At 44.4% G+C, this 27,609-nt stretch overlaps 1 protein-coding gene across 8 annotated transcripts in view; it reads left to right on the forward strand.

Annotated features, from left to right (window-relative positions):
- The first annotated feature begins 323 nt into the window (after positions 1-323).
- The window catches only part of EML1 (EMAP like 1), a 120,050-nt gene continuing 92,764 nt past the window's right edge, over positions 324-27,609 (forward strand). For 7 of the 8 annotated variants that reach the window (XM_025151235.3, XM_040701249.2, XM_040701251.2 and 4 more), the window contains exon 1: positions 324-526. In XM_025151235.3, the coding sequence (XP_025007003.1) occupies positions 499-526 (28 nt within the window). In that variant the 5' untranslated portion in view covers positions 324-498. Of the gene's footprint in view, positions 527-9,217; positions 9,321-27,609 lie in introns of those variants that run through there. The other variant, XM_046942116.1, reaches the window with a different exon arrangement.

Below are 27,609 nucleotides of genomic sequence, written 5' to 3' on the forward strand. Positions count from 1 at the left end.
TGCAGTATAAACCAAGGGGATTTATTCCTGGCCCTATATCCAGCTGTGCTACTCCAGCCCTGCCCTGTCCCAGCTCCGACCCGCGGCTGTGCCCGCAGTGCTGCTCCTGCACAGCCTCAGTCCTCTCCTCCAGCACGGATCTGTGGTTCAGCTCTTAAAAGCCGTTTCATAAATATTCCATGGCCTTTCAGCCCGGGTAATGTGCCTCTGTGACATTAAAGAGGAAACTCCGTGAAGGGGAGGGATGACAACAAATTTATCCACCAATAGCACACTCTTTTGGCACAAAAGCACATTCTTATCTTTACATCCCATAATGAGAAGGCAGAGACGGGACTGTTGCTGCAGCTCTCTGGGTGGGTAGCTGTACCGTGGAAGAGCCGGGTGGCTGTAAATCGTGAGATATTTTCCACCCCCGCCTCCTCCAGGAGAAGGACCCGCGCTGCTGTTTGCTCGCCGTGTTTTCCCAAGCCCCCGGCGAAGAGAGCTTCTTGCACGATGTCTGACTGCGAGGGACTGCCCGTGGGTAAGAGCCGGATTTATATTTACCACAGCGTCCCGCCGGCTGGCGCGTTGTCTCGGGTTGCAGAGCCCCACGCCAGCCCTTCGCTGCTGGGCGAGGAGAAGCCCCGGTGCAGGGTTTGGGCACTGCCAAAAGGCACGGGGCGAGGAAGAGGATGGGCACAGTGGTGAAGGCTGCTGGCCCAAGTGCCATCCTCAGGTGACGGCGTGGGTGTGAGCCGCCTCCGGCCCACACGGGAGCTTCTGGGGACAGGTCCTGCAGGATGTGTCGTGGGGACGCGTTGATAAACCCGCACCAACGGCTGCGGCAGGGGTAGATAAATGCAAGTGGTTTGTGTGCTGAGGGAAAATAGAAGTGTGCCTTGTTTTCAAAATAAGGGCCTGGCGTGTTCTGCCTGTCTGTGACTGTACGTGAGGTTGTGGGGTTGTACGTGTCAAAATTCTCCGAGCGAGAGCAGGTCGGAACAATGTAGGCTTCTCAGCTGGTTTTTTAACTTTGAGGTGTGTTGTAAACACTCACTGCGCTGTCGGCATGGCAGGAAACTCTTGTCATAATGCTAGAGCTGTGCTCTGCCAAGGCAGCTTAATAATAGAGACATGGGCTGTTGGAAATATCTTTTGTTTTCTTTTTTGTTCTTATGCCATGGAAAGCATTTATCTTTTTATATATGTTGTATACATTTATATGCACACGTATAGCAAAGTACTGGTGTTTCACTACACTTGTGGAGGCTGTGCCTCAGAAATGAGGTGGCTAAAATGGCAGTACAGAAGGTGGCTGTGGCAGTGGTGTAGGTTTTCTTTGATCTTAGCTTCCATTTTGCACAAACAGTCCCAAGTCCAGAAATATGCAACTGGAAAAGCATAAATTATGTATGCACTGCAGAGTGAGCTGCGCCATGCAGTCTCCTGTGCCCTCACACAGCTCCTGCCACTGTTGAAAGGCAGCAGGGAGGAGGATGGGTTTTCCTTGCTCATCTTCTCAAGGGGCTGCTGTGCGCACCAGCAAGGCTTCCTGTCTTTGGTAGAGCTAGCTCTGATTTAGGGCCTGGCCTGTTTGCTTGTGAAGCACATAGAGCCACGGGTGGGATATTTCAGGATGACAGTGACAATATTTGGCATCTGATATTAATGGTGAAACTGATATTGAGCATGCAAAGCATGCTGTGTGCGGGAGCTCCTGATGTCTCAATTACCTTTGCCAATGAGGGCCCAGGAGGTTGCCTTCAGGATAGTGCTGGTGGGTGCAGGAGCAGCTTACTGCAGAGACAAAGTCAGCAGGGATGTGCAAAGTGGATGCAGCTCAGAAGGGTCCTGACACAGTAGGGGAAAGATTTGGTGTGTTTCTCCTTTCTCCCAGCCATCCTCCTGGCCCCATGGCTCACCCAGCACTAGAGGCAGGCTGGTGGCCCTTCTTGTTCCTTAGGAGCAGAGGTAGTAACCTGAAGTTGCCCCAGGGGAGATTCAGCCTGGATAATGAGTGCTAATGCACTGGCACAGGCTGCCCAGGGAGGTATGGCAGTCACCGTCCCTCAAGGTGTTCAAGAACTGCATAGATGAGGTGCTAAAGGACAAGGCTAGTAGGCATGATGAGATAGGTTTGGGATGGAGAAGGTGATCTTAATGGTCTTTTCCAACCTTAATGGTTCTATGGTTCTATGATTCTGCAAGGTTTATGAGTCCTTCAGCTCCTGGCTATTGGCTCTACCCATCCAGGTACTTTGAAATCAAGAAATTCCCTTTGCAATCATCTCTCCTTTGCAAGCAATTTCAGAGTTTAAAACTTCAGCAGTAGAAAATCCATAAGAAGTGTTGCAAGAAAATCAGCTTAAAAATGTCTAAAATAACGTTAGCAATCAGCTATACAGAAACGACACTTTGCTGAATCTAATGATCATAGTAAGACTGATGGTGTACTTCTAAAACCCTTATTTCTGAATTTGGCCAGACAGCACAGCTGCAAGGAGCTGTTTTAGTGGCAAATGTCGTGAGCACTGCAACGTGGCTGGGATCTCGAGGCTTGTTTACAACGACCTGGACAGCCACATGCAAGCGTCTGTGCATATGCATGCAACTATAAATAAGTTTAGCCAAAGCATGGTAATAGTGTCAAGTCTATGGGCTGCCTTGCCAGCCCCTCTGCAGAGGGTATGCCTAACGAACAGCCTCAAGAGCTGGAGGTTGTAGTTACAGTAAATACATGCCAGGATTTTTACAGTGCTGTCAGCCTACACAGGAATGTAGTAAGAACAGCTGTGTAATTGTTCCCTCTGGGTTGCTGTCTGAGGGAACTCTCAATGTGATCTTTGAATTAAAATCTTTCAAAATCTTTGAATTAAATAGCTGGATATGAATGGCTCAATATGCATACCAATAATTATCCAACAAGAAGCTTTACTCCGTAGGAATACCCTGCTTCTACACCGTGAGTGATTATGCAGTTTGTAGGGTAAAGGCAGTGGGTTTTTCAATCCCTGGTTTATGTTATTGCAGCACTGATTTGGAATGGAAAACTGAACCTCTGATGAAAACCAAGTTTTATTTTTTTCTTTTGAATGTAGTTCAGGAGGCATAAAATCCGAGCTGTCAGATTGCAGATTAAATGTAAGCAAGTGAGTCATTTTGGACAGAATTCCAACCAAAAAAGGCATTTGTGAGTGTTACTATCAAAGTGATCTATTGGTGAGCAGAAACCTAAAACTTACACTATCTGTTTGCTGCTGTAACATGGGGAGATAAAGCAGAAAGAAACATCAGCCACCTCAGGACAGTGGCACTCCTATTTCTTTCTCATTACTGATTATTGGCATTCTGATGCTGTCCATTAGTGCTGGGTACATAGATTTTTCTGCCATTCCTACACACAGATAAAAGAAAAGAACATCAATTATTTAAGTGCTTCCCCTCGTGTGCGTTATTTCCCTCTTGGAAGGAGCCGCAGCTCGGCCTCTGTGTGACTGAAGAGCTTTTCATGCACCCAGCATTTTGATTAGGAATATATGAGTCACGGAGGTTCTGGTTCTTAACACGATCCTTTTGACTTCAGAAGAACCTCTGAAGTCATGCAAAGGTTCTTAAAGTGCCCCTTCCCCTGTTTACCCCTCAAGACTGTGTCAGCCACAGGCTGGTTCTGAGCGGTGCGGCTGAATTTTTGTGGATAACATCACTGCTATAGAAGCACAAGGTATTCAGCCCCGAGAGATGAAGGGTCTGTTGCTGGACAGGGGGTAGCTCTTAGGACACCAGCAATCTCTTATGTACATACTTTCTCTGTTATATACGAAAACAGGGCTGAAAAGCAAAGAAGCAGAATTGAGTCAGCTTGTTCTGTGCAGGTGGCGTGAAAATCCGACTGAATTCCCTTCAAATTCCTCTTAAACTTTTGCTGGCTTCGTGTCAATAGAGAAGGAAATAAGACCTTTCAACTGAAGCGTGTTCCTGACTCTTTAGCTAAATACTTCCTTTTAAAGCTAAAATTACATGTTTCAGAGATGCCTTTAAGAGAGACTGAAACCAATTTGCTAAAATTGCTCTTTACAGAATCAGGATATCCCTGAGCCCTGCAGGAATGTATGTTTCCTGAGCCTCAGGCCCGTTCTGCATTGTCATGGTGAGCTTGCTGAGCTCAGCAGCGTGCCCGCACTGCTCTGTCCCTGCACAGCCTCTGGGAGTTGCTCTCTGCAAGTGAGGCATTTTGAGACAGCCCCATGATCCCAAATATCAAATGCAACGAGGATCCATCAGGAGTTATCCCACCTGTGCAGCATCCCCTGCTTCACGGCCTACTGAAGCCCAAGCACTGCATGCAGCCGCTCCCTGCCAACCTGGGCTGGTGATGTGCAAATGCTCTGATTTCAAAGCAGTGAGGCCGCAGTGACCCAGCTGCAGTTCCTTATCTGTATTCTCATATCTTTTGTTGGAGGGGAAAAAAAAAGTGCTTTTCAGTTTGGGAGCAACCTGAGGACTCCCAAGGCTGTGCAGTAATTCTGATGTGCTGTGAAAAGGAGGGGTTTGGAGGGCTGGCAGCAGCTCCATTTCACTCGTGTGAAGTGCCATAGACCACAGATCTGACTCTTTGTTGTCAAAACCAAAGAGAAGAGCAGTCTGCTCTCTGCTGCAGCCAGGCTTGATCTCAGTGTGGGCTTGGCTCAGCTCCAGCACAGCACACAGCTGTACAGAGCTATGCAGCAGGGCTCCTCGTGCATCCCTATTTAAATGTGGCGGGTGAGGTCTCCTCACAGCATGTGTGCTGTGCATTTTTGGGCCCCAGACAGAAGATATTGCAGCTAGCGGAGACATTAACGCTATTTTTGGAAGTCTAGGTTTGTGAAAATGTATTGAAATAATATATGGAAGAGCAAGTGATGTTTTTCTATCCCTTCCCATCTGTTTTCTGAGGAGGACGGTGCTGAAGAAGGAGGCTGGACAGTACATATCTTGATAGTCCTAGCCTGTGATGTTTACAGTAACTGAAGGCACATAGAAACCAAGGGATGTGTTTTTCTCTGTCTCCCCACCATGTCCCACAACATCTGTAGCATTTCCAGCATGGTCTGTGCCAACCCATTGGTATTTAGGAGCCATAGTTGCCTTTAACACTTCCTGTCTGGGGACCTCTCTTGCTGCAGACCTGTTTCATGGGCAATGATTTAGAGGGTGGGGCCCATTTCCATCCTTTTGCAATTCAGACTCCAAACAAAATGATGAGGTTCCCCCAGATGATTCCTGGCTTTTGTGAAATGGCAAAGAAATGCTGGGAGAGAGGAATGGGATCCTGGCACTTGCCAGGCACTGGTTGGGGACCTGCTGGTGGAGCCCAGGTTCATTTCCCTGCGGGAGTCCTGGACTCCTGTGCTGTGTGGGAAGTGCTCTGCATTACTCGTGCTTTGTCCCAGCATGGTTGCCGAGGGAGATGTATTTGTACCTCATTCTTCTCCCACTGAAACATTCCCAAATATGACTTAGAATAAGTCACTGCTGTGTGTGTGGTATTATTCAGAGTTTACATATGAGGCACTGAGGCTTAGCAAGATTCAACCAAAACCAGTTCTGTCTGATGTGTGTCCGTAACTCAAGATGCTGAGGCACAGCACGATACTTCATATATTCAGTCCTCATTTGCAGCTGTGAGACCAGGACACGCCTGTAAATCATGCCTGTGGACCCTGGTCCAGCATCAGGAGATGAGGAATGCTCTGCTGTGACTGCTTGAGAAAAGCTTGGCTTCTGCAGCTGCTCTGTGGGGCAATGCTTCTCCCTTCCAGAGGAGCTCTGTGGTGAGAGGCAGATGCAATCCGGTTCTTGGCAATTCTTTTCAATCTGATCTAGCTTGAAATTGTCCTTGATCATCCTGGAATTGCATCCTTCAACATTTCCAACAGGTGAAGCTGTGATCTTACAATAAACAGCTTTCTGGGAACACATTAGTCATAAAATATAAAAACCTCTATCACCTCATAACTAGATCTGTAGCAATAAATGTACTTTCTCAGTTTGTTATTGTAGTAACTTGGTGCTTTACTAACTGTACTGATTGCCTCACGCACCAGAGGCTCTGGCACAAGCAGCTTATTGCTGGGACACCAACCCTGTCATTTTCTGCAGCTCCTGTTCCCCATAACCAAGGCTTCCCAGTCAGTCCTCTTGCTACAAGAGTCAGCTGCCCCTTTCACACACATCTGACGTAGGCATGAGATTGCAATGTGTTTGTGCTGCAGGCATATGGGTCCCATCTGGAAAGGGTTTTGAGAAGGAAACGATTATTTCCTGCATCTATCATAAATTCCAAGTGGTATATTTAGGCATAGCTGTTTGAAAACAGACAGCACATTGATGAAATTGAAGCAATTTCACTGGGAAGTTTCACCTAAAATGTTTGATTCGTTGCAGTGCTGCCAACTCTTTGATGTTTACCACGAGCCTTAAGTTTTATTATAATCTTTTTTTCTGAAGTCAGGTTTCTTGGGTCATGAGCTTTTGGGGGATCAGCATCAGTCTATGAACCGTCTATTCTCACCCATTCAGCAACAAGTGGGGTGTCTTCTGTCACTGGAGTGAGGATTTGTTCTGATTTTTAAACATGTAAGTCATAGGGAGAAGCATCACATGGAAGTGTCAGAGAACGTGCAACGTCTGGAACAGATACGGCAGTGTGAGGCACACAGTTGCTTGCATGTGTAGGCCAGAGAAAAACATTTCTCTAACAAAAACTGCCTTTTTAGACACCAACCACATCTTTACGTGTTTTTGTTTTGAGTCATTTAATGAAAAAATTGGAAAACTCCAGGGAAGGCATTCAATCTGCTCTCAGCTTTTCTCAAGAAGAGCGGTAGTTTTCTCAGCAGACTCCTCTCTTACAATTACTTGGTTTGTTTAGACTTCTGGGGAGCCTCCTTGCACATAAAGTAACTGAACAGTCCTTTTCCTCTACTTTAGTACTTCCTGCCCGCTCTGATGGTTTCTCCCATACACCCAGTAAAGATGCTACCACTGGAATGTGACTGATGGCACTTTTTGGTTAAGGCATGAAGAGTCCCCCCTCTATGAGAGCCTCATTGCTCAGGTCCCCTGAAGCGAAACATCTCATTGTGTCCAAGGGGTAGACGCAGGCTCAGAAATAGCCAGGTTTCATTTGTTAGTTTTACTTTCTCACTCGGAAATGTGCCTCAATGTTGAGTGCATGATTAGTGTTCGATTCCTTTCCCTAATGAAGTTCAGCAGCTGGGCTGCTCTAGGTAAGTGCCAAATCTTTAAAGATTTTCTTGTTCTGAGGCAATTGCTCAATTGATGATCTGACTTGTGGAATTAAGCCTTATACAGGGACAGAGGAGAACTGGAAGCAACAGAAGAAATTAACGAGTTGATCTGAAGGTCCACCTCAGAGCAGCCCAACCCATCCAGGCAGATGGGGGTTTTTTTGTGATTCAGAGTGTGTGCTTTCTTGGGAATGAGCCTGACTGGCGTTTGGGGTGGTTTGAAGCAAGGAGCCAGCAAATGGAAACCAGATTATCTTGCTGCTGATCGCTGCAGAGCTTTGCAACAGGTTGGGGGCCAACACGGGCCTGGTACACCTCCACGGATTTGGTCTTGTTCCTCTTCGAGCAGTTGCTCTTTACTCCAGCTGAACCCTAGATCTCTCGTCTCCACAGTTAACATGAGACCACTGAGATTTTCATGTCTGTGAATTTCTGTATGTTGGCCAGGTATCAAAATGGCATGAAAAGTTGTCAGGATGGATAATTCTTCTCTGAGCTGGGTCGGCCACGAGGGACAGCCCTCTGCTTGGAGCTGGAGGCTAACTGCTAATTCTTACTTGTGCTTCCATCATTTTCCAAAAGCCACTTAGCAGAACTGAGATATTTCCTAGACAATTTCCTTCTCTAAATTCTCTGGATACTGGTGATGCTTGTCTGCCTTCTCTGTGTGTTATGCTAGGCTTAGATGGGGAGGAGAGATTTCTTCCATGGACCTTCATTTTGTGGGTTACCCACTGACTGCAGTGGGAACAAATCCCATTTACTACACAGCTGAGAGGACTGCGGATAGGAAAACTGATTTCTTCTTGGTACTTCCTGGAACTTTACATGTTCTTGGTGGAAATGCAACAAAAATTCAGTGATGATATTACACATCTCCAGAAATCCTTCGTGTTTTTACTTCCCAAAATGTATGACGCAATGAAACAGTGCCTAGGAATTATGGACACTGAGAGTACCTGAATAGTACTTTTGGCAGATGCTAGCAGGGGCTTACCCTGTGCCTGTAAGGACACTGCAATTGGTTTCTAAAGAGTTAGGGTCATCTTTTGTTCTTAATATATTACCTTGGCCAAATGATAGTGCCCCAAAATTTTCTCCCTTCAGCTGCACTCACAGTTCTCAAGAGGTCCTAAATACATCGTGTCCCTGCTGTTTAGACTTCTGGGAAGCCTCCTTGCACATAAAGTAACTGCTGTGGTGTGTTGCTCATTAGGGACCCTCAGAATGGGGTCTTGTGGTCCTTCCATCCCTGAACATCTGCTGCTGCCTTCTTTGCCCCACCCAGCAGCAGGTCTTGGAAAGCACCTTTGTTTTTATGGAGATATGGGGTAGGAACACCAGTCATTTGAATTTATGGGAGTAAAGTTTTTGTGACTGCACATTCATGAAGTAGATATGCAAAGATCAATTTCTGCTTGAAGAAGAGATCAGGAGAGATTTCTTTTAGTGCTTTTTTTGAGGAACATATCTTCTTCTATTTTCATACCTTTAATAAAAACTGGCTTCTGTAATTCTTCTGCAATAAAGACAGAATTCTACCAAGTATCTGGTGATGACCCAAACCACAGCAGTGAAATATGAGCCACTTACTCATGTCTCTGAAGGGAATTACAGCCCTTAGCAGGGTTCATTTGAGGCGCACTACTTAAGGTAATAGGGCAGGACAATCTCATTAGGACTTATTTCCACCCCATTTAAACACGGATTCAGAAGTACAGCTGCGCTGCTTACAGAAGAGATTGGAAAGAGAGGTAAGCAGAAAAAAACAGTCCATCACTCAATCTGCTGGGCCGTGAGAATGCAGTATACAGCAAACACAGATTTCCAGCAGGCTTGGAAACTGAGGAAATCAGAAAGAACTTTTGTCCTTAGTACACTGCATGTTATTTTTCCCCCCTGCTGGTTCTAAGAGATATTGCATCACTCTGGGGAGGGGAGGGGAACAAAACAATGGCCTCTGTTCTTCCCTGCGTTCACTCGAGTTGCTTCAGAGATGAATTTTTGTCCATACTCGTTTGGGAAATTCATGGCTAAGGAAAAGTAAGTTTTTCAAACATTTTGGTTTGTGTGGTAAACTCCCTAAGTAGTCTGAGATGTTTCCAAAGCTTCTAGAGCATTGCGTTTGTCCTCCCCCCGATAATGATACGTGGAGACAGTAATCCCTCTAAGTGCTGCTTGTTTCTGTTGGAGTGATTGCAGGTTATTCTGAAGAATTTATTTTCTCTGCTTCCTCGTTACAAAAGAAGCTGAAGACCTTTCCAGCCTGGATAGGAGAGTTTGCTAGATTGCACAGGACAGCAAGTGCAGCAACCCACTAAATTTACTGTTTTGTCTTTTTGTAAGTGGCAGTGGATACACTCAGGTGCTTCAAATACTAGAGTAAGGCTGCACCTACCAGAGGAGACCCGTGGTGACCATGGCTTGAAGCTCAGTGGCTTTTGGGATCAGGCGCCCTGTCACACACAGCCCTGCTCCTCTTACAGCAGGTAGCAGTGGGGCCTCTCTGGGGCTCAGCTTGCTGGGAAGGTGAGCTGCAGGGTGCACTGAGGGGTGCACTGAGAGAAATAACGTGAACAGCAGAGGACAGGACCTCCAGCGTATCCTTACGGTGCTTCTGCATGGCAATATATCTGAGCCAGTCAGTATATGAACAGATTTCTTGCTTCTCTCCCCCATTGCACTCTCACCCTTCTCAGATCTGGATCATGCTTTGTGATTTACTGAAAGCACAGTGCTCCCAGAGGCAAAGGCATTCTGCCCCCTCCCACACTTCCTAGCAGAAGCTGAAATGGGAAGTAGATCCAGCATTGCTGCTCTGTGAGTATGTCTTGATTGGCAGTTGTTAATGCATAAACATGCACAATTGGCACTGCTGTGCAGGCCAAGACTAAAATCTGTGCGTTGGAAGAAAACCAAGGAATTGAGTAGAGAGAAAAATGGAGTTGGTGCTTCTAAGGACCGATCACCATAGTATCAAACCACTATTTACAAAACTTCTTTGCGGAGAATTTTCCATAAGCTCTTTCCTGCAGTTTCAGTTAAACTCAGCGTAGCCACTGCTCCGGATTTAAACTTAGCTTTGAAAGGCCTGTAATCTAAACATGGAAACGTTTAAGTCATGTGCTAAAACAAGAAAATGAAGCTGTGGCTGAAGGTATATGGTGCAACCCAGGGCACTGCGAGGCCTTTGAACTGGTTCTGGTGGAGCTGCATCCCTGACAGTCTGCTGGGGTACCTTTATGCAAACACCAGAGATGCATTCAGATACCCTCACACATAGCCCCAAAGATACAATCCCAGGATCCCAAAGCTTGGACAAAGCTGACAAGGGTGCAACATGTCCCTGCTGTGTTGTTATAGCTGCATTTCCAGCTTTCACAGAGCATCCATGCCCCGTCCTCCCTCCTAGGATGTTGGCGTGCTGCAGCCAAGAAGGAGCAGAATAAAATCCCGTCTGGTTTTGGTGACTGCTGTATGAAATACAGATCGGACCCTAATACAAAGGGTGAGGATTTAATTGGGTATCCAGGTTTCATTCTGCTCTAATCTAGAATTATTAAGGAAATTTATATATTTAAACACGACGTTTAGCCTGACAGTGCCCCTTTGAAATGCTTTGTATAAGCTCATTAGGAGCTTCTGTGCAATCTCATATTTATTATAATTAGCAAATCTTAGTGGATCAGTCTCATTACAAGATATATTTTCTGTCCTGTTCCTCTTTGGTTCCTCCACCTCCCGCCTGTCGTAACCTAACCATAGCCGCAATTAGATCCTTTCAGACATCAGCTTTTTGCTCTGATGGGTTCTGAAGAACAAATAAGAAAAAGAAAAGATATAGAAAATTAACCACTGAGAAATCAAGAGACTCTTAGAGTAAGCGCCTCACCAGTGTCAGGACGAGCAGCAGTGCCAGTGGCATTAATGGCACTAAGGCACTTAATTCCAATATGATTCAGAATCATTTGTAGCTATCGGCTTATTCTGAGTAAATCCTCTTCCTCCCAGCTCTTTTGTTTGCCATCCCTTGACAAGCCACGCTGCATGTCAATTAACTTGTAAGGTATGTGAAGGAAGGATACGTTTTCATTGGTATCTGAAGATTCATGCATGCAAATGCTATTGTAGAAATATTAACAATGAATAGTATTAATAGCTAATGAATCCTATCCTTCCTTTTATTATTATCTTTATTTTTTGAGACCTTGCTTTGATATAAAATATGCACAGTGAAAGGGAAAGGCTTATTTATGAGATTGTTCCATTCAGCAGCTGTCTGGCCCAGCTAGCCCTGACCACAGCCTGGACCTCACTGCTTGGCTGGAATTTAGTCTGAGGTCCTTGTTTGTAAGTGAAACAAGGGCTGCTAAAGCCCAAAGGGCTCTTGTGATCCCCAGAGGGAGCAGAGGTTTGGGTATCTGAGTCTCAAACCTCATAAGCACTGGGTTTCCTATGCACTGGCCAGTTCAAGACCCACATGTCCAACTTTCTATTCGTGTGTACCCACAGAAGCCTGGGTGCTGGCAGAATGGAGATTGTGGTTGTGTTTATCCTACCACAGCCTGAGAGGACCCAAATCCTCTTGCAGTGGAGATCTGAACTTTCAGGTTACAAGGGGACATAGTGGCAAAGGGCTACTTTTTGGCATCCCACTGCTGCATGCACGTATGTTTTGGTCACCTGTCTCCTCCTTTCTGTTAAAAAGAATCAGGAGGGTAGTACAACTAGCAGCTGCCACTGCTGTGCTGCAGAAACTGTGTCCTGCATTGCTTGGTCTAGAAGATAGGAGATAGTCACACTACTGCTGGAGAGGGCTCTGTGCTGGGGCCCTGTGAGCAGACCGAGTAGAGCAGCATTTAGGAAGCAGTGCAGAAATCAGTGCCGGCCCCTCAGCAGTGCTGTGTGTCCATGCAGGGGAGAGGCTTGGTCCTCTGCCAGGCTCTGACCCTTCTCAGTGTGCTTGCACTGTTGACATCAGTGCTTCTGCCCTGTGTGCTCTCTGTGTCTGATAGCTGGAAAAAACAGTTTGCTGTTATAGGGCTGCTATGTGTTTGTTTATTTATTTATTCATTCATTCTGGAAAGGGAGAAAATAATGGTGCCTATGAAGTTTGCTTACTGGCTTAACAACTGTGTAATAATGCACCCGGTTGCTATCATCTTAGTGAAGATCTACTGCAAAAACTGCCAGGAATCAAACAATTTTCATTTACTGTAAACATTAAAATTGTCACACAAGGTTCAGAAATCAGGCCTTAGAGAGTTCATCTCGGAGACCTGAGAAATAAAGTTACCTGTCTGTTAGGGGCCCATCCAGCAGCATTTAACAGTCTAGGTTCAATGGTACAATGCATGGATGTTTCTAGTTTTGTTCTTTCCTATTTGAGTTGCTATTTGAGTTGCTGGCCCCAGCTGAGTTTCTGTTTCTTCTCCTAGCTTATGTCCTTTCACCCCAATGCACACCAGCAGGCAGCCTGCTGCCCTGGCATATGGAAATCAGTCCCAGAGTGCTCCTTGCAGACCCCAAGTGTCCACCCTGAAAGCCCTGAGCAGTGCTGTGTGCCGCTGCCAGGAGCAGAAATCACCACTTGCTCGATGCACTGAGCTAGTTTGCTACCCTGTCTGAAAACATTCACCATGACTCTGCCTCGTTACACGTTCAAATTTTTTCCTGGATTTCAGTGAGCTTAGCTTGGATTTACTGTGTTCTCATTCCTAAAACCTCAAGTTCTCATCTATTATTTTTCTTCTAAATTCTTTGATCCAAACATGCTTCAGCTAATGAGTGTGTCTTAGTCTTGTTGTGTCTGGCACAAATGTAATCTTTGTGGCATGCAGTGATTGAACTGGAAAACAGGATTGATACCTACTTCCACTGCCTCTCCAGGAATGTATTTAGGACACAGGCTGGAGATTAATGCCTTGGCTGATAGTAAGGAGCATTAAGAGCGGGACAGAGATAGGGTCAGATTACATAAAAAGAGAAACACTTGATGTAGAATCCAGTGCTGTGAAGAAGGGAGCAGAGTATCTAATGGGTGGACTCACTGATGTCTCAAAGCTGTTCCATCTGAGACAGAGCCAGCAACAACTTAAAAACTAAGGTCTGTGTTCCAGTTATGCTAGCTGCGATCTTGCACTATTTGATCACAGAAAATATAGAAAGAGGGATAAATACTCTCTGTAACCCTGGCTGCCAAAGAAAATGCAAGAGATATTTTCAGCTGCTTACTCATTCAGAGGGAGCTGCAGCACATAGCCTTGCTGTGATTTTTGGCTGCTGGGAGCCGGCAGCTTTTCACTGCTAGCTGGGAAATGTGTACGTCCAATTCTTTAGGGAAAAATGTGGATACATCAAAAGTTCCCTGATGTTGCCTTGTTAATGAGTTGTGTGCAGTCTGAGCATGTACAGTACGGTTTGTGAATGTTCTCTTGGAAAGGGAAGTGTTTGGGGAAACTTTTACAAATGAGAAAACAAATAGGCTGGCATCTCCTGTTTTGCTCCAATAAGCGTGCTCAGTATTGTGTGCAGATCTGCTACAGAAATCACAAGCCTTGTCAGAGGCAAGGGCATTTCATAACACAGACCGTCTCTGCAGAGGAAAGAAGGGAGGCTGCCAAATAATATTTGTGAATCTATCAATAAAATACTCTTTTGCTACAAAGAAACAAAAAAAGGCAAAGACTCTGACTACGTGGCTTGTCTGAACTGAGGAGACCAGGCATGCAGTCCGTACCCAAAGGACTTCATTATCATTCCTCAGTTGTTCTAGCAAACCCTAAAGGCATTCCAAAATGACCCTTAGCCACAAAAATTAAAAACATTTTTATTCTATTAGTTACCACTGAGTACTCCTTCTAAAGGGGAAACCTATCTAACATGAGATCCTATTAGGAACGATGGAAGGTGTCTCTAGTCCTGGTGTCACAGGTCTATCCCTGCTCCATAGCCTTAGCTTTTACTTTTGTACAGGCAAGGAAGGTGAAGACTGCTGTCTGTTCTCTCGATACAGTACTGCTGCAGCCACCCAAGCTGCCCATTTCAGAATCAAAATGCCTCTCAACAAGCTGAGTTATATGTTCATAGATGGACAATGACACTACCAGAAGCCCCAGTTTCATTTTCCCCCAATCCACATGTAGTGGAAATGCTAATTCATGGCTTGAACCAGTGATTGAGCACCTGGTGGGAAGGCAGGGACAACCCAGGGGTGCCCAGGTGCATGCAATGTACCTGAGTGACCAGAAGAGGGTGGATCCTGGCTCCACCCCTTCCAAGACCTCATTTAAGGGTTGACAGGGGAGGCAAGGGTGTTTTGCTGGAGGTCCCTGCCCCCCTGAGGCCTTCTGAAGGTAAGCAGTTTCTTTCTTTTATTTCTGTGCCCATGGCTGTTGCATTTCAACAAGCCTTCCCTTGCTGCAACCTAGGACCTTGCTGCCCTGCTGTCATTGCTGCGCTTTCCATCACATTACATCATGGCAGTTTACAGCACTGTGATTAAAGTCCTGGGCATCGTATTGAGTATGCATGTTTTTGGGATCAATGGATCAATCAATTAAATCATATGAGGGCTTCTTTCACGGAATTAGATGTACCTTGGGAAGCCATCCGGTACAATTATTTGTTACTTGCATAAATTAAAGCAATGCAAAGATGTCTGCAATACAAAGATGTCAATGACGTTTGACACACTCTTGTGGTAACAAATCCAGCTTGAGAAAGAGACGATTCCCTATTTTTTTTGTCATGTTTTTGTTTTTAAAATGCTGTATACTCCAAGGGTATTAATAGACAGTGAGTTACTCATGAAATTTCTAGAGCAAGAAGTAGTTATGCTTGAATCTTGCTGCTATGAAGGGAGATAGAGTGCCCTAATACATTTAGTTAAAGAAGATATAACTCATAGGAGAACAGACTGAGTAAGGCTGGAGAGATGTACACAAGCTGGTATGGATGATACTGAGCCAGAGAACAGACTGTTTAGATAGAGGCCCTTATGGGCACTCCACACCAGCAAACAAATCACTGAGAGCATAACTGGCTGCTTTTAGTTTCATTTGGCTTTTACCCCAGGAAACATGTGTGAAGCACTACATGTAAGCCCCTGAAATATCCAAAAGGGGCTATGGACTGCTTGGATTGCTCCAAGTACCCTTGTCTTGGCTGGGTAATGGTGCCTACGTATAGATATATATCTATATCTATGTATGTATATGTGTGTGTATATATATGTATTTATGTGTGGTAGTTCTTTCTCCTAGTGTAAGTCCTCAGAGGGTGAGAGTGGGGAGAATGGGAGTGCTCACCCTCTGTAGTGCTGCTGTACCCCTGTTCCTGTGCCTCTCTCTAGCTTCTCCATAGGAACAAGGATTTCATCTTCTGATACTCCAGTTGCTCTGAGCAAAATTCTTTGCTTTCAGCCTTAGGGATCACAACTTAATCAAATAATTCAGTCCAACGATGGAAACCAATCGGTAACACAATATTTGTTTTTATCATTATGTTCAATGTTTGGAAGTAATGGGCTGTAAACCTTACATGATTTGAGACAGCACTGCATTAACAGTTATATAAGAAAAGCAAAGATGGCTCCAGTAACAGTGCTTAACAATTTTCTCTATCACTTTGATGACTATTCACCTTGAATGAAAAGTGCTTTTATGCACCACTGAAGCGCAGCTCCAGGCACTCTGCAACGCTGAGATGCTGCAAGACATAACACTTCTGAGCACAGCCACTCTCCAGCACATGCTGTCCCAGACCAGGCCTGGTGCAGCTCATGGCCCATAGCACCGCTCCGTCACACATGGATTGCACCAAATCCGCCCTGTGGCACAAAGCGTGGAGCTGAGCCCTTCCAGCTGCCATCCGGTTTTGCACGATTACCAAGCAGATCTTACATTAAATTCCTTGCGTGAAATTGGTGGTAAAATATAGGCAGGCCTAAGCTTGTTCGCTTGTTCCGTGAGCTTTTATGGGATCCCAGCAGCGCGTGCTCATCTTGCGGTGGGGATGCAGAGGTTGTAAATTGAGAGGTGATGCTCAAATCCAGCAGATCAGCATAAAGCCCTCGGGGTATTATTCTTGCCGCAATTACAAGTAAAGACTACCAGGAGCAGAAAGGGGAATAGGCTGCCATGCAGGGAATAGAAATGTTTCTCCTCAGTTGTTTGTGTGGGGTACTGCAGACAGGGATAAATTGCTGTTGCTGCAAAGCTCCCGGTGACAAATTGATCCCCATCTATGTCTCCAGCTGCCTGGAGCATTTCCTTATGGGAGACGGTGGTGGGGCTCTACTGTGGTCGTTCTAAGCTAATTCAAGTCTCCTTGTGTGACCTTAGTTTATACTCCTAGGCATTGCTCACACACAGCTTCACTGATGCCGAAGCCAGTGGATGGCCGGGACGATCTCGCTGGCTGTTAGAGGCTGGAGACAGAGAACAAAAGCCCCTTTCTGAGTGCTTCCCATCCAGCTCAAATGCTGTGACTCACTTCACCTCATGTGGAACTGCCTGCTTAGAAAAACCAACGCTGCCATCCTTTTACCACATTTACGAGATCACAGCCTTCAGATACACAAAGCATTACTCACTCACTGAAGCTGATTCCATTAATGCTGAAGACACAGCTTGTCCTTACTCTGTACGAGCTGCAGAAAAGGCTTCTTTATGAGAAGACTGTGGCTGCTGTTCAAATGCACAACATTTCCTAGTAGAAATATTTCACAATGAGGCAATAGTATTATTAAGAGTTTGCATGGCATCACCATATGCTTTATTTCTTCTGCTAGATCCTCCCTGGAGTAGATATTTTGTACAGCTATGGAGAATATAAAAACCGATTGTTGCTGTTATTGATTTCTGCAAAAAGAGTAACTTAGCATGGGTTTTCTTCTCTGTTTCCTGAGTTGTATAACACGATCACACTACCAATGCAAAATGACAACACAACACCCCAAGTCAATCCAAAGCGAAAGCTGAACAGATTTTCCTCCAACAAGTTTCTGCCTGAACCTGCTTCTATGCAAACACAGGCTCAGTCTGGACTAAACTAAACTAACTATATTATCTTGCAACGAGATGTTATCCTAGTTCTTTGTGTTCCCAAAGATATAAATAAACTAGAATTGTTTAGTCTGGAGAAGAGGAGTCTCAGGGAAGATGTTATCCTGAAAGGAGGTTGTAGGGAGACGGAGGTCAGTCTATTCTCCCACGTAACAGTGATAGGATGAGAGGTAATGGCCTTAAGTTGCACCAGGGGAAGTTCAGGTTAGATATAAGGAAAAAGCTATTCTTAGAAAGAATGGTGAGGTATTGGCACAGGCTGCTTGGGGAGGTGTTCAAGAACTATGGAGATGTGGCACTGAGGGGCATGATCAGTGGTCATGGTGGAGATGGGTTGGGGTTGGACTAGATGATCTTAGTGATCTTTTCCAACCTTCACGATTCTACAATTCTGTATCTAGTCCTTAGGTATCTATTTATATGTTCCTGAGCATAAGTGACATGCTTCTTGCAGCTGAATAAGATTTATCAGATCTCCTCCTGTTTAAACTGGGCATGTTGCTGGATATTCAATGGATAGAAAAAGTACTCCTCCAGGTGGTGTCCATCCTGTGGTATGGATGGTTTGGCAGATCCAACACAAGCCCTTCAAACCACAGATTGTTTTATTACTGGGTATGCGCTATCCCTCTCCAGTGACCTTGCCGTCCTAAGCAGGTTCTTATGACATCACCTTAATGCCGTGGCTTAAAAACAGCTTAATTAATTTAGTGTCTATGCATCGCTGTCTGCTGCCACTGTAACCTTCACATAAATAAAAAGAAGATAAGGCACCGGCTGCCTCCCATGCAGAGCCCTCTGGGTCCCGGCCACAGCCCCCCAGGGCCCCCTCTGCGGAACATGAAGTCCATCCCCGAGGAGCCGGCCCCGGCAGAGCACAGCGGAGCACCAGACTTCTGTGCAGGTCGCTCATTTCTTTCATTACTTAGCTCCACATTGCCGGTGACATGAGGATTACCTTGTGTTTTATAACAGCTGGGATCTTACCTCCATCTACAGAGTAGTTAATTTTCCTTAAGTGTGACGGTGCCTTGGTGTTAGCAGTAAGTAGATAGGGTTACTGTAATGATGTTTTCTGTGGTGTGGGTGTGACATTGTAAGACAACATCTGTTTCTGTTTTGTCCTATTTTAAATATAACCGTGGCAAGAAAAAAATCTTTCTGACTTAATACTGAGATCTGAACTCATTGGCTTGTTTCTTTTAAGTATAATGCATTCACAATGATTGTCTTAGTGTGAATTTAGGACAGAAAATGGCTTTCCTTTTGCTTCAGTGCAATCTGGAATGCAGACAGGTGGCAGTAGCATAAAAACACAACTAAACCAACTGTAATGCCATTAATGGTTTAACTTACTTTAATAAGAAGGGATTTGTTGCTTACCAGCTTGAGAGTATAAATAACTACTTTCCTTCAGTAAGGAGAAAAAGAAGATATGTAATCAAATGCCTGATTTTAAATTTACTTAATTTTCCCAAGTAGGAGGCTTTCAGGTCTTCTTTTTATGTTGCTCATCAGCTAATAAAAGAAATCTCCATCCAGAGATCTAGCCAAGAAAATCCAGGATTGGAGCTCCAGACGACATTAATCCATGCAGACTAAATAGCTGTATTGTCTTTCTGCTGCGTTACACAGCCTGGTGCATACTCCAAAAACAAAAACAGATTTTAAATAGAAGAATGTATTTCATTTCTACACAGACTTCCCCAGAAACCCCAGACTTTCTCTCCTGGCAGTGCCCAGGGCTGCTGCTTGCACATGGTGTTGGCTTTGGGGTCTGCAGTGTGGTCCTGTGAAGTGCCTTTGGTTCTTCCTATGTGCTGCCAAATGCCTTCAGCAGCCATTCAGAAAGCTGCCCCAGCCTGGCAATTGGTATCACAGCAGCAAATGGTATCTTCTGAATTGTGTGTGTTTCAAGCCTCGGCTTTGCAGAGCAAGAACAGGTACAAAAAGTTCCTCTGACAGCCCTGTTGCTGTGTCATACAGTGCACGACTTGTTAAATGGGAGCAGCTGAGACAGCCCAGTTAGGTAAGATGCAGTTGGAGCTGGCTGCTTTGGTCAGAAGGAGCTTTGCAAATGTGTTCTTTGCTTTCATGGGACAGAGTGAAGATGGAGGATAGCTGTCATGGAACTGTGGTGCAAGCCAAGTTTAGGGCTGTGGCAGACATCCAGGGGCTGCTAGAAGAATAGAAGTACAGTGAGATCTCTGATGCCATCTGAAAGTATCCAGCCAGGAGGCTGAATGCCAGTGTTTGTTGAACAGTGCATATTTTCTCCATTATAGAAATTAAGTTTGAAATGTTCTTGGTCCATGTGTTGCCCACAGTGTCTAATAGATTGAATGAGGAACCAACCCATCCTTATGGGCTCCACTTGATTCAAAACAGATGGCTATTACTTTTAATCATACTGCTGGGGTCCCAGTCACCCAGAATGTGTGGGAAGGGAAGCCCCAGTGTGCCAAACACCTGAGAGGTAGAGACATGGCCCTGGGTGGATACCAAAGGCTGTGAAGGGAGCAGCCACTCTGGGTTCATCCTGCGTGTGTTTTGGTATTGGCACTGAGTCCTGTGGCTGTTGCACACTTCTCTGGCTTTTACTGCATGTTGATCTTCACTCCTATCCCCTTCTCCCCCCGCCTGCAGCTGTGTCATCCTCAAATGTTTTTCTATCTTCTAAAAGCAGATTAACCAGCTGCTCATGCTCTTGGACACTGACTCTGGGAGATGTACTTCAGACCTCAGGGTCTGTCTCACCTTTGTATTTACCCATGTGACAGCTCTGTGCTCAGAATGAAGGGATTTTGTTAACTCAGCTTGCTGGGACATATATTCTGTTTTTGCAAGAGGGGTCCTGTTTGTCTCCTCAGGCATGTGGTGCTGTACCTCTTCCCTATAACACAGGGCTGGAAGTGGTGCTGTCATGGGGAGATGCAGGGCATGTCTATGCCAATGCCTTGGACCCGTACCATCCTCCAGGGTGTCACTGGGCACTGTGGGATGACAGCAGGTTGACGGGTTGGAACATTTGAAAATGGCAAACTGCACCGCAGTTGGAGCTCCCACTTACAGTGGACAAAGTGAGGAGCCGATTTGCTCATAATTTGGTGTAAATATGAGGTAAAATGTGTATGTGAAAGTGACCATGAAGACTTCACGTACTTTCATAGAGTCTGAGCGTAGGACAAGCCTCCAGTGAAGTGAGCTAACCTCTCCCATATGCAGTGCTAAAAGTGCACCAAGTACACAACATGCTGAATAAATACATCCATTATCGTGTCTGCAGTCCAGTAAAAAGAACTCAGCAAACCTTTGAATAGCATCACATGTATCCAAACTAGATGATAAAGAGATTGTCCATGCCTATGTGCATTTCAGGATGCCTGTTAATCTGATTTTAAAGCACACAGCTAGAGCTGATTGCTGATGAAATCAACAGCCCCTTTAACAATCAGATGATCAGTGAACAGCTGAGGTATCATGGGCAGGACAAAGTCTGGGCTTCACCACCACTGCTTTTCTCACTGTTGTTCCCCAAGTTCCTGTAGCTTTGGGACAACTGGACTTGTAGAGCAGCGATTACTATACACATCTTCCCTCATAAATTATTTCTGAAACATATTTTAAGTAGGACAATGAAGGTATATGAACTAGAGTGGCTATTGTGAGTGCTGGTGGGGAGTGTTTTTATGAAGTGACTTGGATTTGAATGTCAGGTGTTTTTATGAGGCTACTCCCTACAGCACCACCCATTTGCCCAAATCAGTAGCGATAAGCCTCATCTACTGTTTACAAGGAAAACTCATATTAAGGTAACTGAAATAAAGCTTTCTATATTCAGGAGGGATCAGAATTTTCTCTTTTTGCCTGGAAATTATAGTGCTCAGTATAACAGGAAATTACTAAGGGAAGTGTATTTTTTTTATCATTTCTTCTCTAATGGCTGAATATGGCTGTCAGAAATGAGTGATGAGAAACGTTTTCATTTTATAGCGTGGAAACAATCTTGTGTTGGAGCATTGCTCACAATATTTCCTTAAATCCATGTGCCAAAGTAAGATACTAAAACTGACTTTCTTTTATCTTTTTATATATTATGGGCCTAAATTGACTGCTTTTTCTTAACCACATTTCCTGTTGTTTTCGTTGTCCTTCTAAAACACATATAATACCATGTAGAAACGCTCCCTGGTACATTTATTTACTATTTTTGGCTCATGAAATCCACATCACAACTTCTAGGCTGATGAGTACTTGTATGTAGAAGTACCACTATTGTATTTCTGCTGCTGTACCAGCATTAGCTCATAAACCTTCACATCCTACTGCATCTTCTGACTCAAGTGATTCAAGTTTCTTACATACACTACAGTCTGACAATTACTCTACGTCACTTTTTAGCATCCCTTGTTAGTAGTTGAATTCAACAGCATTTCATTAAATTACTAATAGGGCTCAGCCATCTTGGGAGTGCAAGCTGGAAAGCCCTGCACTGCAAAGTTTGGGTCTGGACTCCTGTCCAAGGGTGCACATCTATGTCCCCCCTAGTGTAGGGGGCCACACTATCAGCCTACATGAGACGCCTGCCTTCAATTCCTCCATCGCATGAAATGAGAAGGCTTAATTCATCAAAGAACATCTTCTAGGACTTAAGTCAATTCACTGATATCCCAAAATTTTGGCCATGAAACACTGATTCAGGCAGAACTATGGATGGGAAGATCCCTGATACATCTAGAACATTTTCTCTCCCAGTAACTGAAAAATCTACATATTCCGTTTTGAATGCAGTCTTCTACGCAGTAAGGTTTTAATGACCTCACTGTTGCCAAGATTTGCTTTCAAAACCACAGTGGAATATTTTTATCATGCCCATTATGTAATGCACATGATTTTGGGGCACAAATTCCCCTATTCAGTGCTCCTGGAGTGGACCTTACCAATGTCACAGACATTCATTTTCTATAAATGCCATTAACAGCGCTCTGGAAGCCATAGTTTTGTTCAGGGCATCCTTGCTTTGTATGCGTTTGTCATATCTGGTCATTACCCTTTAACAGAAAACTTTTTGTCTAATTAATTATTCTTTAAAACAAAATTTCTGAGCCAAATTGAAGAAAGATCATTCTCTGTTGACCAGTTTTTACTCTTTCATGTTGCAATACTTAATAATTATTTCTAATGAGATAGTTCACATTTTGCCTGGTCAAACTGGGGAATTTTAAAGTTCATGAATCTTTCAAGTGCTGTTTGATCTGTGAGTCATTAATCATTTCATATTTTCCAAGGACCAGGAAAATTATTATTACAGGGCCATAGTAAATATATTTGACTCCAAGCCGGTTTCATGGAAGCCTTGCCCTGACCAAAGAGACAAAATCAATGGATGACTGAAGTCTAGGCTGACTGTCCATTCAGTTCTCAAACAAATGGTTCCAGTAGGGCCCATTCCTGTGGATGGGATCTAGAGGGAGGAGGTCGTTGGTCACATCAGAGCTGCAGGAGCTATTTCAGGCTCCCATTGCCAAGTAATAGCCAATTCTCCTCTTTAGTGTCTCCTTCACTCAATTCCGTTCTCTTGCCGTTTTTCACAGAGTTGCCTAAGAAACAGCCCTGAGCTAACTGGAAGATTAATGACATGGCCTAATTGGTTTTGCCATCCTTAGAGATGATGGGCCAAATTAATCTCCGTTAGAGCTCCATTAATCTTTATGGATTTATACCCGAGATTAATTTGTCCCCATGATGCTCATCACTCGCTGTGTGGGCTGTGGAAAATCACTCACCTATGCGTGTGGATTTTCTCTTCCAGCTGGAAAACATGGGCAATAACTCTGAGTTCAGGGAAAATAAATGTTTCAAGTGCTGCTAGGATTTGTTAAAATGGATGACGCTTTGAAATAAAATGCACATTTAATTCTGAATGTTAGTTTCAGTTTGTGCTCGTTCTCTTGCCTCTCGGTGAATCTTGGATAGAAACATTTTCCCCATGGGGTGCAGACATGCCTAGTGTTTATTCTGAGTGATGTCTTGGCACTATCCTGCTGGGTGGGATTTTATGTGCTGATTATCCCGGGCCCAGGGTGTCACCCTTCAAGTTTTAAGGATTCACTCGTGCACACGCAGGGGCAGGACTTGGCCTTTTGCAGTTCTACTTTGTTCAGGCCAATTTCCACAGCTGTTCCTCAGTGTGAATCTCACTGAAGATAGCGGGAGTTTTGCTTAAGTCAGGATTACAGGATTAATCCCTCTACCTCCACTCATGTTTATTTTGGCAGCCACTTAGGTGGGAGATCTCCAGAGCTTCGTAGCTCAGGTTCTCTCCCCTCTGCTCAGAGAAACACACTGAAATGTGCCTTTTACAGATTAAAGCAGCAATTGCATTTGGCAGGAGGCTCCTCTGTTTGCAGAAAAATGTTCTGGTAATGTCACCAATTAGATAAAACCGGGACTTCACACAGATAATAGAAAAGAATCTGCAGATAAGGATTGCAGCGATTTATTATAGTGGAGACTCGCGCTAGAGGTGAATAACAAGCAATCCATCAGCTAGACGATAAAAAGTACACTTGAATTTTACAACCCCTTCCCTTCTAATAACCCCAGGCAACATTACTCAGGCAGAAAAATATAGATGTTGAAATCTGCGCTTCACCATTAATGCACACCTAATGCGTTCAATTGGCTATATTAGCAAATATATGTGTAATAAAGTTGAAGGATTGATTGTTGTGTTTTTTTCTAACAGGAAATTATGCAATAAGATTTAATGATCTTTGCAAAAAAAAAAAAAAAAGGTACAGTGTGTTCAGTAGGAGATAATTGCAGGGTTTTGATGTTAATGTGTTACAGCTTTGACTGATTTACACATTGCTGTGTACGTGGAGATATTTTTCACTTATGCATTTGATTTTACAGATGGTATTAGTTATTTCTTCTTAATTCTAGATATATAAAGACTGTTTTATCTACTTACTGGAATTCCAATGGACAGGCTAAATATACACTGAAATCATTGTCAATTATTTATTTGAGTTTGCAAGGAAAAATATTTTTAAAGTTTAATGAAGCCAGCAGTGATACACAGCTTCGTGTTGCTGAGCAACAATGCTGATGGCCAGTGTATTTAAGGTAAAGAATGCAGAATCGCCATGTTGATGCCTCAGGGCTTTGTTGTACCTCTCACAGCAAAGCTCAGGGGTGCAGGATCAGACAGTCCAGGGACTGCATTTCTCATAAGGAAGTGGCAGCTCGCAGGTTGGAAAGGAAAGTTTGGAGGACAGTATCCAAACTCAATAGATTCCTAAACACACGGAACGGGCAGTTCTCACCTCCTTCAGGATGTAAAAGGTGGAGCAATTTGGGTAGACAGAAGGGGAAGCTTGAGAGGAATGCGGAAGAAAAAAAGAGAGAAGGTTAGCTTGGCACTTCTCAGAGTCAAGGATGTAGAGACTGTAAGTGAGGTAAAAGGCAGAACTTCAATTTGATTAAAAGAAAAGCTTTTACATAATGCATAATAGTTCTGTGGAGCTTCAGAGTACTACTGGGGCCAAAAGTGCGAAGGATTCAGAAAACAGCTGGCAATAAGAGAGGCCATGCAATCATCATTAGCTGTGGGAGGTAGAATTTATTTACACAAGGAAAAAAAATGTATAATTCTTACTCCTGCAGCTAATGAAGATGTATATGTGTACATACATGTTCAATCTTCCAGGAACTAAGTAGCATAACTGGAGTTACAGTTCTGCTGAGGACAAGCTATCTTATAAATGCCCACTGTGTCGCTTCAATCCCACTGGCACTGGGCTAGCCAGGCTGCAGGTGCGCCTTCACTGGGCAGGTGCTGGAGTGATGCTCTGTAGGGAGCAACATGCTCTCCCCTGTGCTGTGGCTCCTGTCTGTATCTGGCCCAAATCTCAACTCTGCAGGAGCTGAGAAGTAAGCATCCATGTAGGATTCAGCCTCCCACCAGCCTCAGTGGCCTCACAATGGGAAGGAGAAGCCTTTTCCAGTGGAAGGGAGGCAGAAGACCACGCTGACCTGACCGGGCCTATCCAGCTCTGCCTCACTGGGGAGAGGAGCAGAAGCACAGTGCAGAGCTGCACCTTCCTCTGCTGCTGCTTCCCTGATCATACAGGGGACAGAGCTGCACAGCACAGTGACCCCTTTATGCTCCCCCCACAACACAGCTGTACCAAACGGTCATCCTCTGTTTGTGCCTATTTTTGAAAAGCCTGCTCTGTGCCTGTTGGGAGTTATGTTTTCGAATGTTCCTTTTTCTGTACTCTCTGAGTCATATTCCCATCATTCCTATACCTCACAATATTTTCCCATTGCCATAGTGACTGCTTGCGAGGAAAGCACAGCTGAGTAACTTCAGGTTTTTCCTGAACCCAAAACCGCCTGCCAGACTGGACCTCTGCTTCGGTCTGAGTTACAGTAAGCAAGCAGGGCAAACCAAGCAGTGCATTTTGTTTGTAAAAGAGTCATAATTCCTTCCTAACACAGAGATGAGATGGCCACCTGTCAGGTCTAAAAGGTTCTCCCACTGAATAATGCTGGTTGCTCCGATCCTAAATCTTCTCTGGAGGCAGACAGTGCCTCCCTAGCTGAATTTTAAGAGAGTAGACAAAATAATGTTACTGCAATGGTAAATTAAGTACTGTTCCTTTGCTTATTTTTCCCCCTCCCTGAAGCTGAATTCCATAAAATTAGAATGAGTCCGGAGCACTTCTGTGTTTCTGAACACCTCCCTCTGTCGGACACAGATCCAAACATCACAGCTTTCTCAAATGTCACACTGGTGTGTCTGAGCAGAGCAGCAAACTGTGTTCCAGAAATGGGATGGTATCATTTTAAACATTATGGCTTAGGTTCTGGAATAAAAAGATACATACATGAATATGCAATACAAATTACACATTCAAAATCGTATAATATAGCCATCCTTTATATATGAAACACATATATTAAATGTATATATGTAAAACTATACTTCAGGTAATGTAAAAATTAAATTGCTCTCAAAAGAGCTACCTCCATTAATGCTGTGATGGTAAGTTCACAAAACACATGCCCAAGCTTCAAGGCTAATAATCATTCTGATACCTGTTTAGGAAAATGATGCCTCCAAGAAATAAATCATGTCTGAATATTACAGTTTTATGAGGGGAAGGGAGGACAGTTTGTACAGAACACTTTTGGATGTAGCTCTCTGAATACTGGGAAGAGTGTGGCATAAGTGCCTTTCATCTCATACAAGGGAGTATTGTAAACACACCCAAATGTTCAATGCTGCTCACAGCAGTACTTTGTGATGTGAGGCCAAACACTGAGTGCACTCCAAAACGCTTTCAGATGTGCTGGTTACAGATGCAAGAAGCATCAGACAGAGCTCTCCTCTCTGTAGCAATGCCTGCTGAACAGCGATTAGGAGTTGTTAACTGAAAGCAATACTGCGGTCAGTGTGAATAGCCTTCATATTTCATTGGTTTGGCCTATGGCATTGACATTGTAAATGTGGATCCAAAAAAGGGAACGGAGTAGAAAAATCAAATCCCAGCCATCCCACATATTGTTTTGGAAGCTGACAAGTCTGAGGTGTCCTCACTAATGCTTACCCGGTCCTTTGGAATTCTACTACAGTGACTGACATGACTTTTTGCCAAGTTCTTGCTCTGCTCTGTGTCTCTGCAGGGAAAGAGGTGTGAGCTCACTTTATAACGAGCACTGCTGGATTGTTACTGCTTAGCCCTGACCCGATGCGCATCAGTGGCTGTGAGAAGGAAGGCTGATTCTCTATCTCCAGGCCCCATTTACATGGTAGAACCATATAAATAAATACTCAGGAAAAAAAGAGTATTTCCTGATATAACATTGACTATTTCCTTCATCAGTTGACCTTGTAGATGTTAGGAATTTATTGCTGATGACTTCCTGGGAAGCAAGATCTAGATTCCTTAGGGAAGAAAATGGAGCAGTGAACCCCTACTTGGTGTTTAAGCAGGCAGTCAGCCTTTTATGGCTGGAGTCCTCATCTTATTATCCCAGATTGACAGCAGCTGTGAGAGTCTTTAAGTACAGCAGGATTATTTGAGGTATTCCTGCTTCCATCATGTGAACCAAGCAAAATAAATGAGAGAAGAACAACAGAACAGCGTTCATGGAATTGAACCTGTGGTTTCCATTTCTGAGAATGCTTCAAGGACTGAACAATAACGAGCGAGGCTGAAAAGTCTTTGTGGGCTCACCTTGTCCATCTGGCT

Source organism: Gallus gallus, chromosome 5 (assembly GCF_016699485.2).
Source record: "Gallus gallus isolate bGalGal1 chromosome 5, bGalGal1.mat.broiler.GRCg7b, whole genome shotgun sequence".
Lineage (NCBI taxonomy): Eukaryota > Metazoa > Chordata > Aves > Galliformes > Phasianidae > Gallus > Gallus gallus.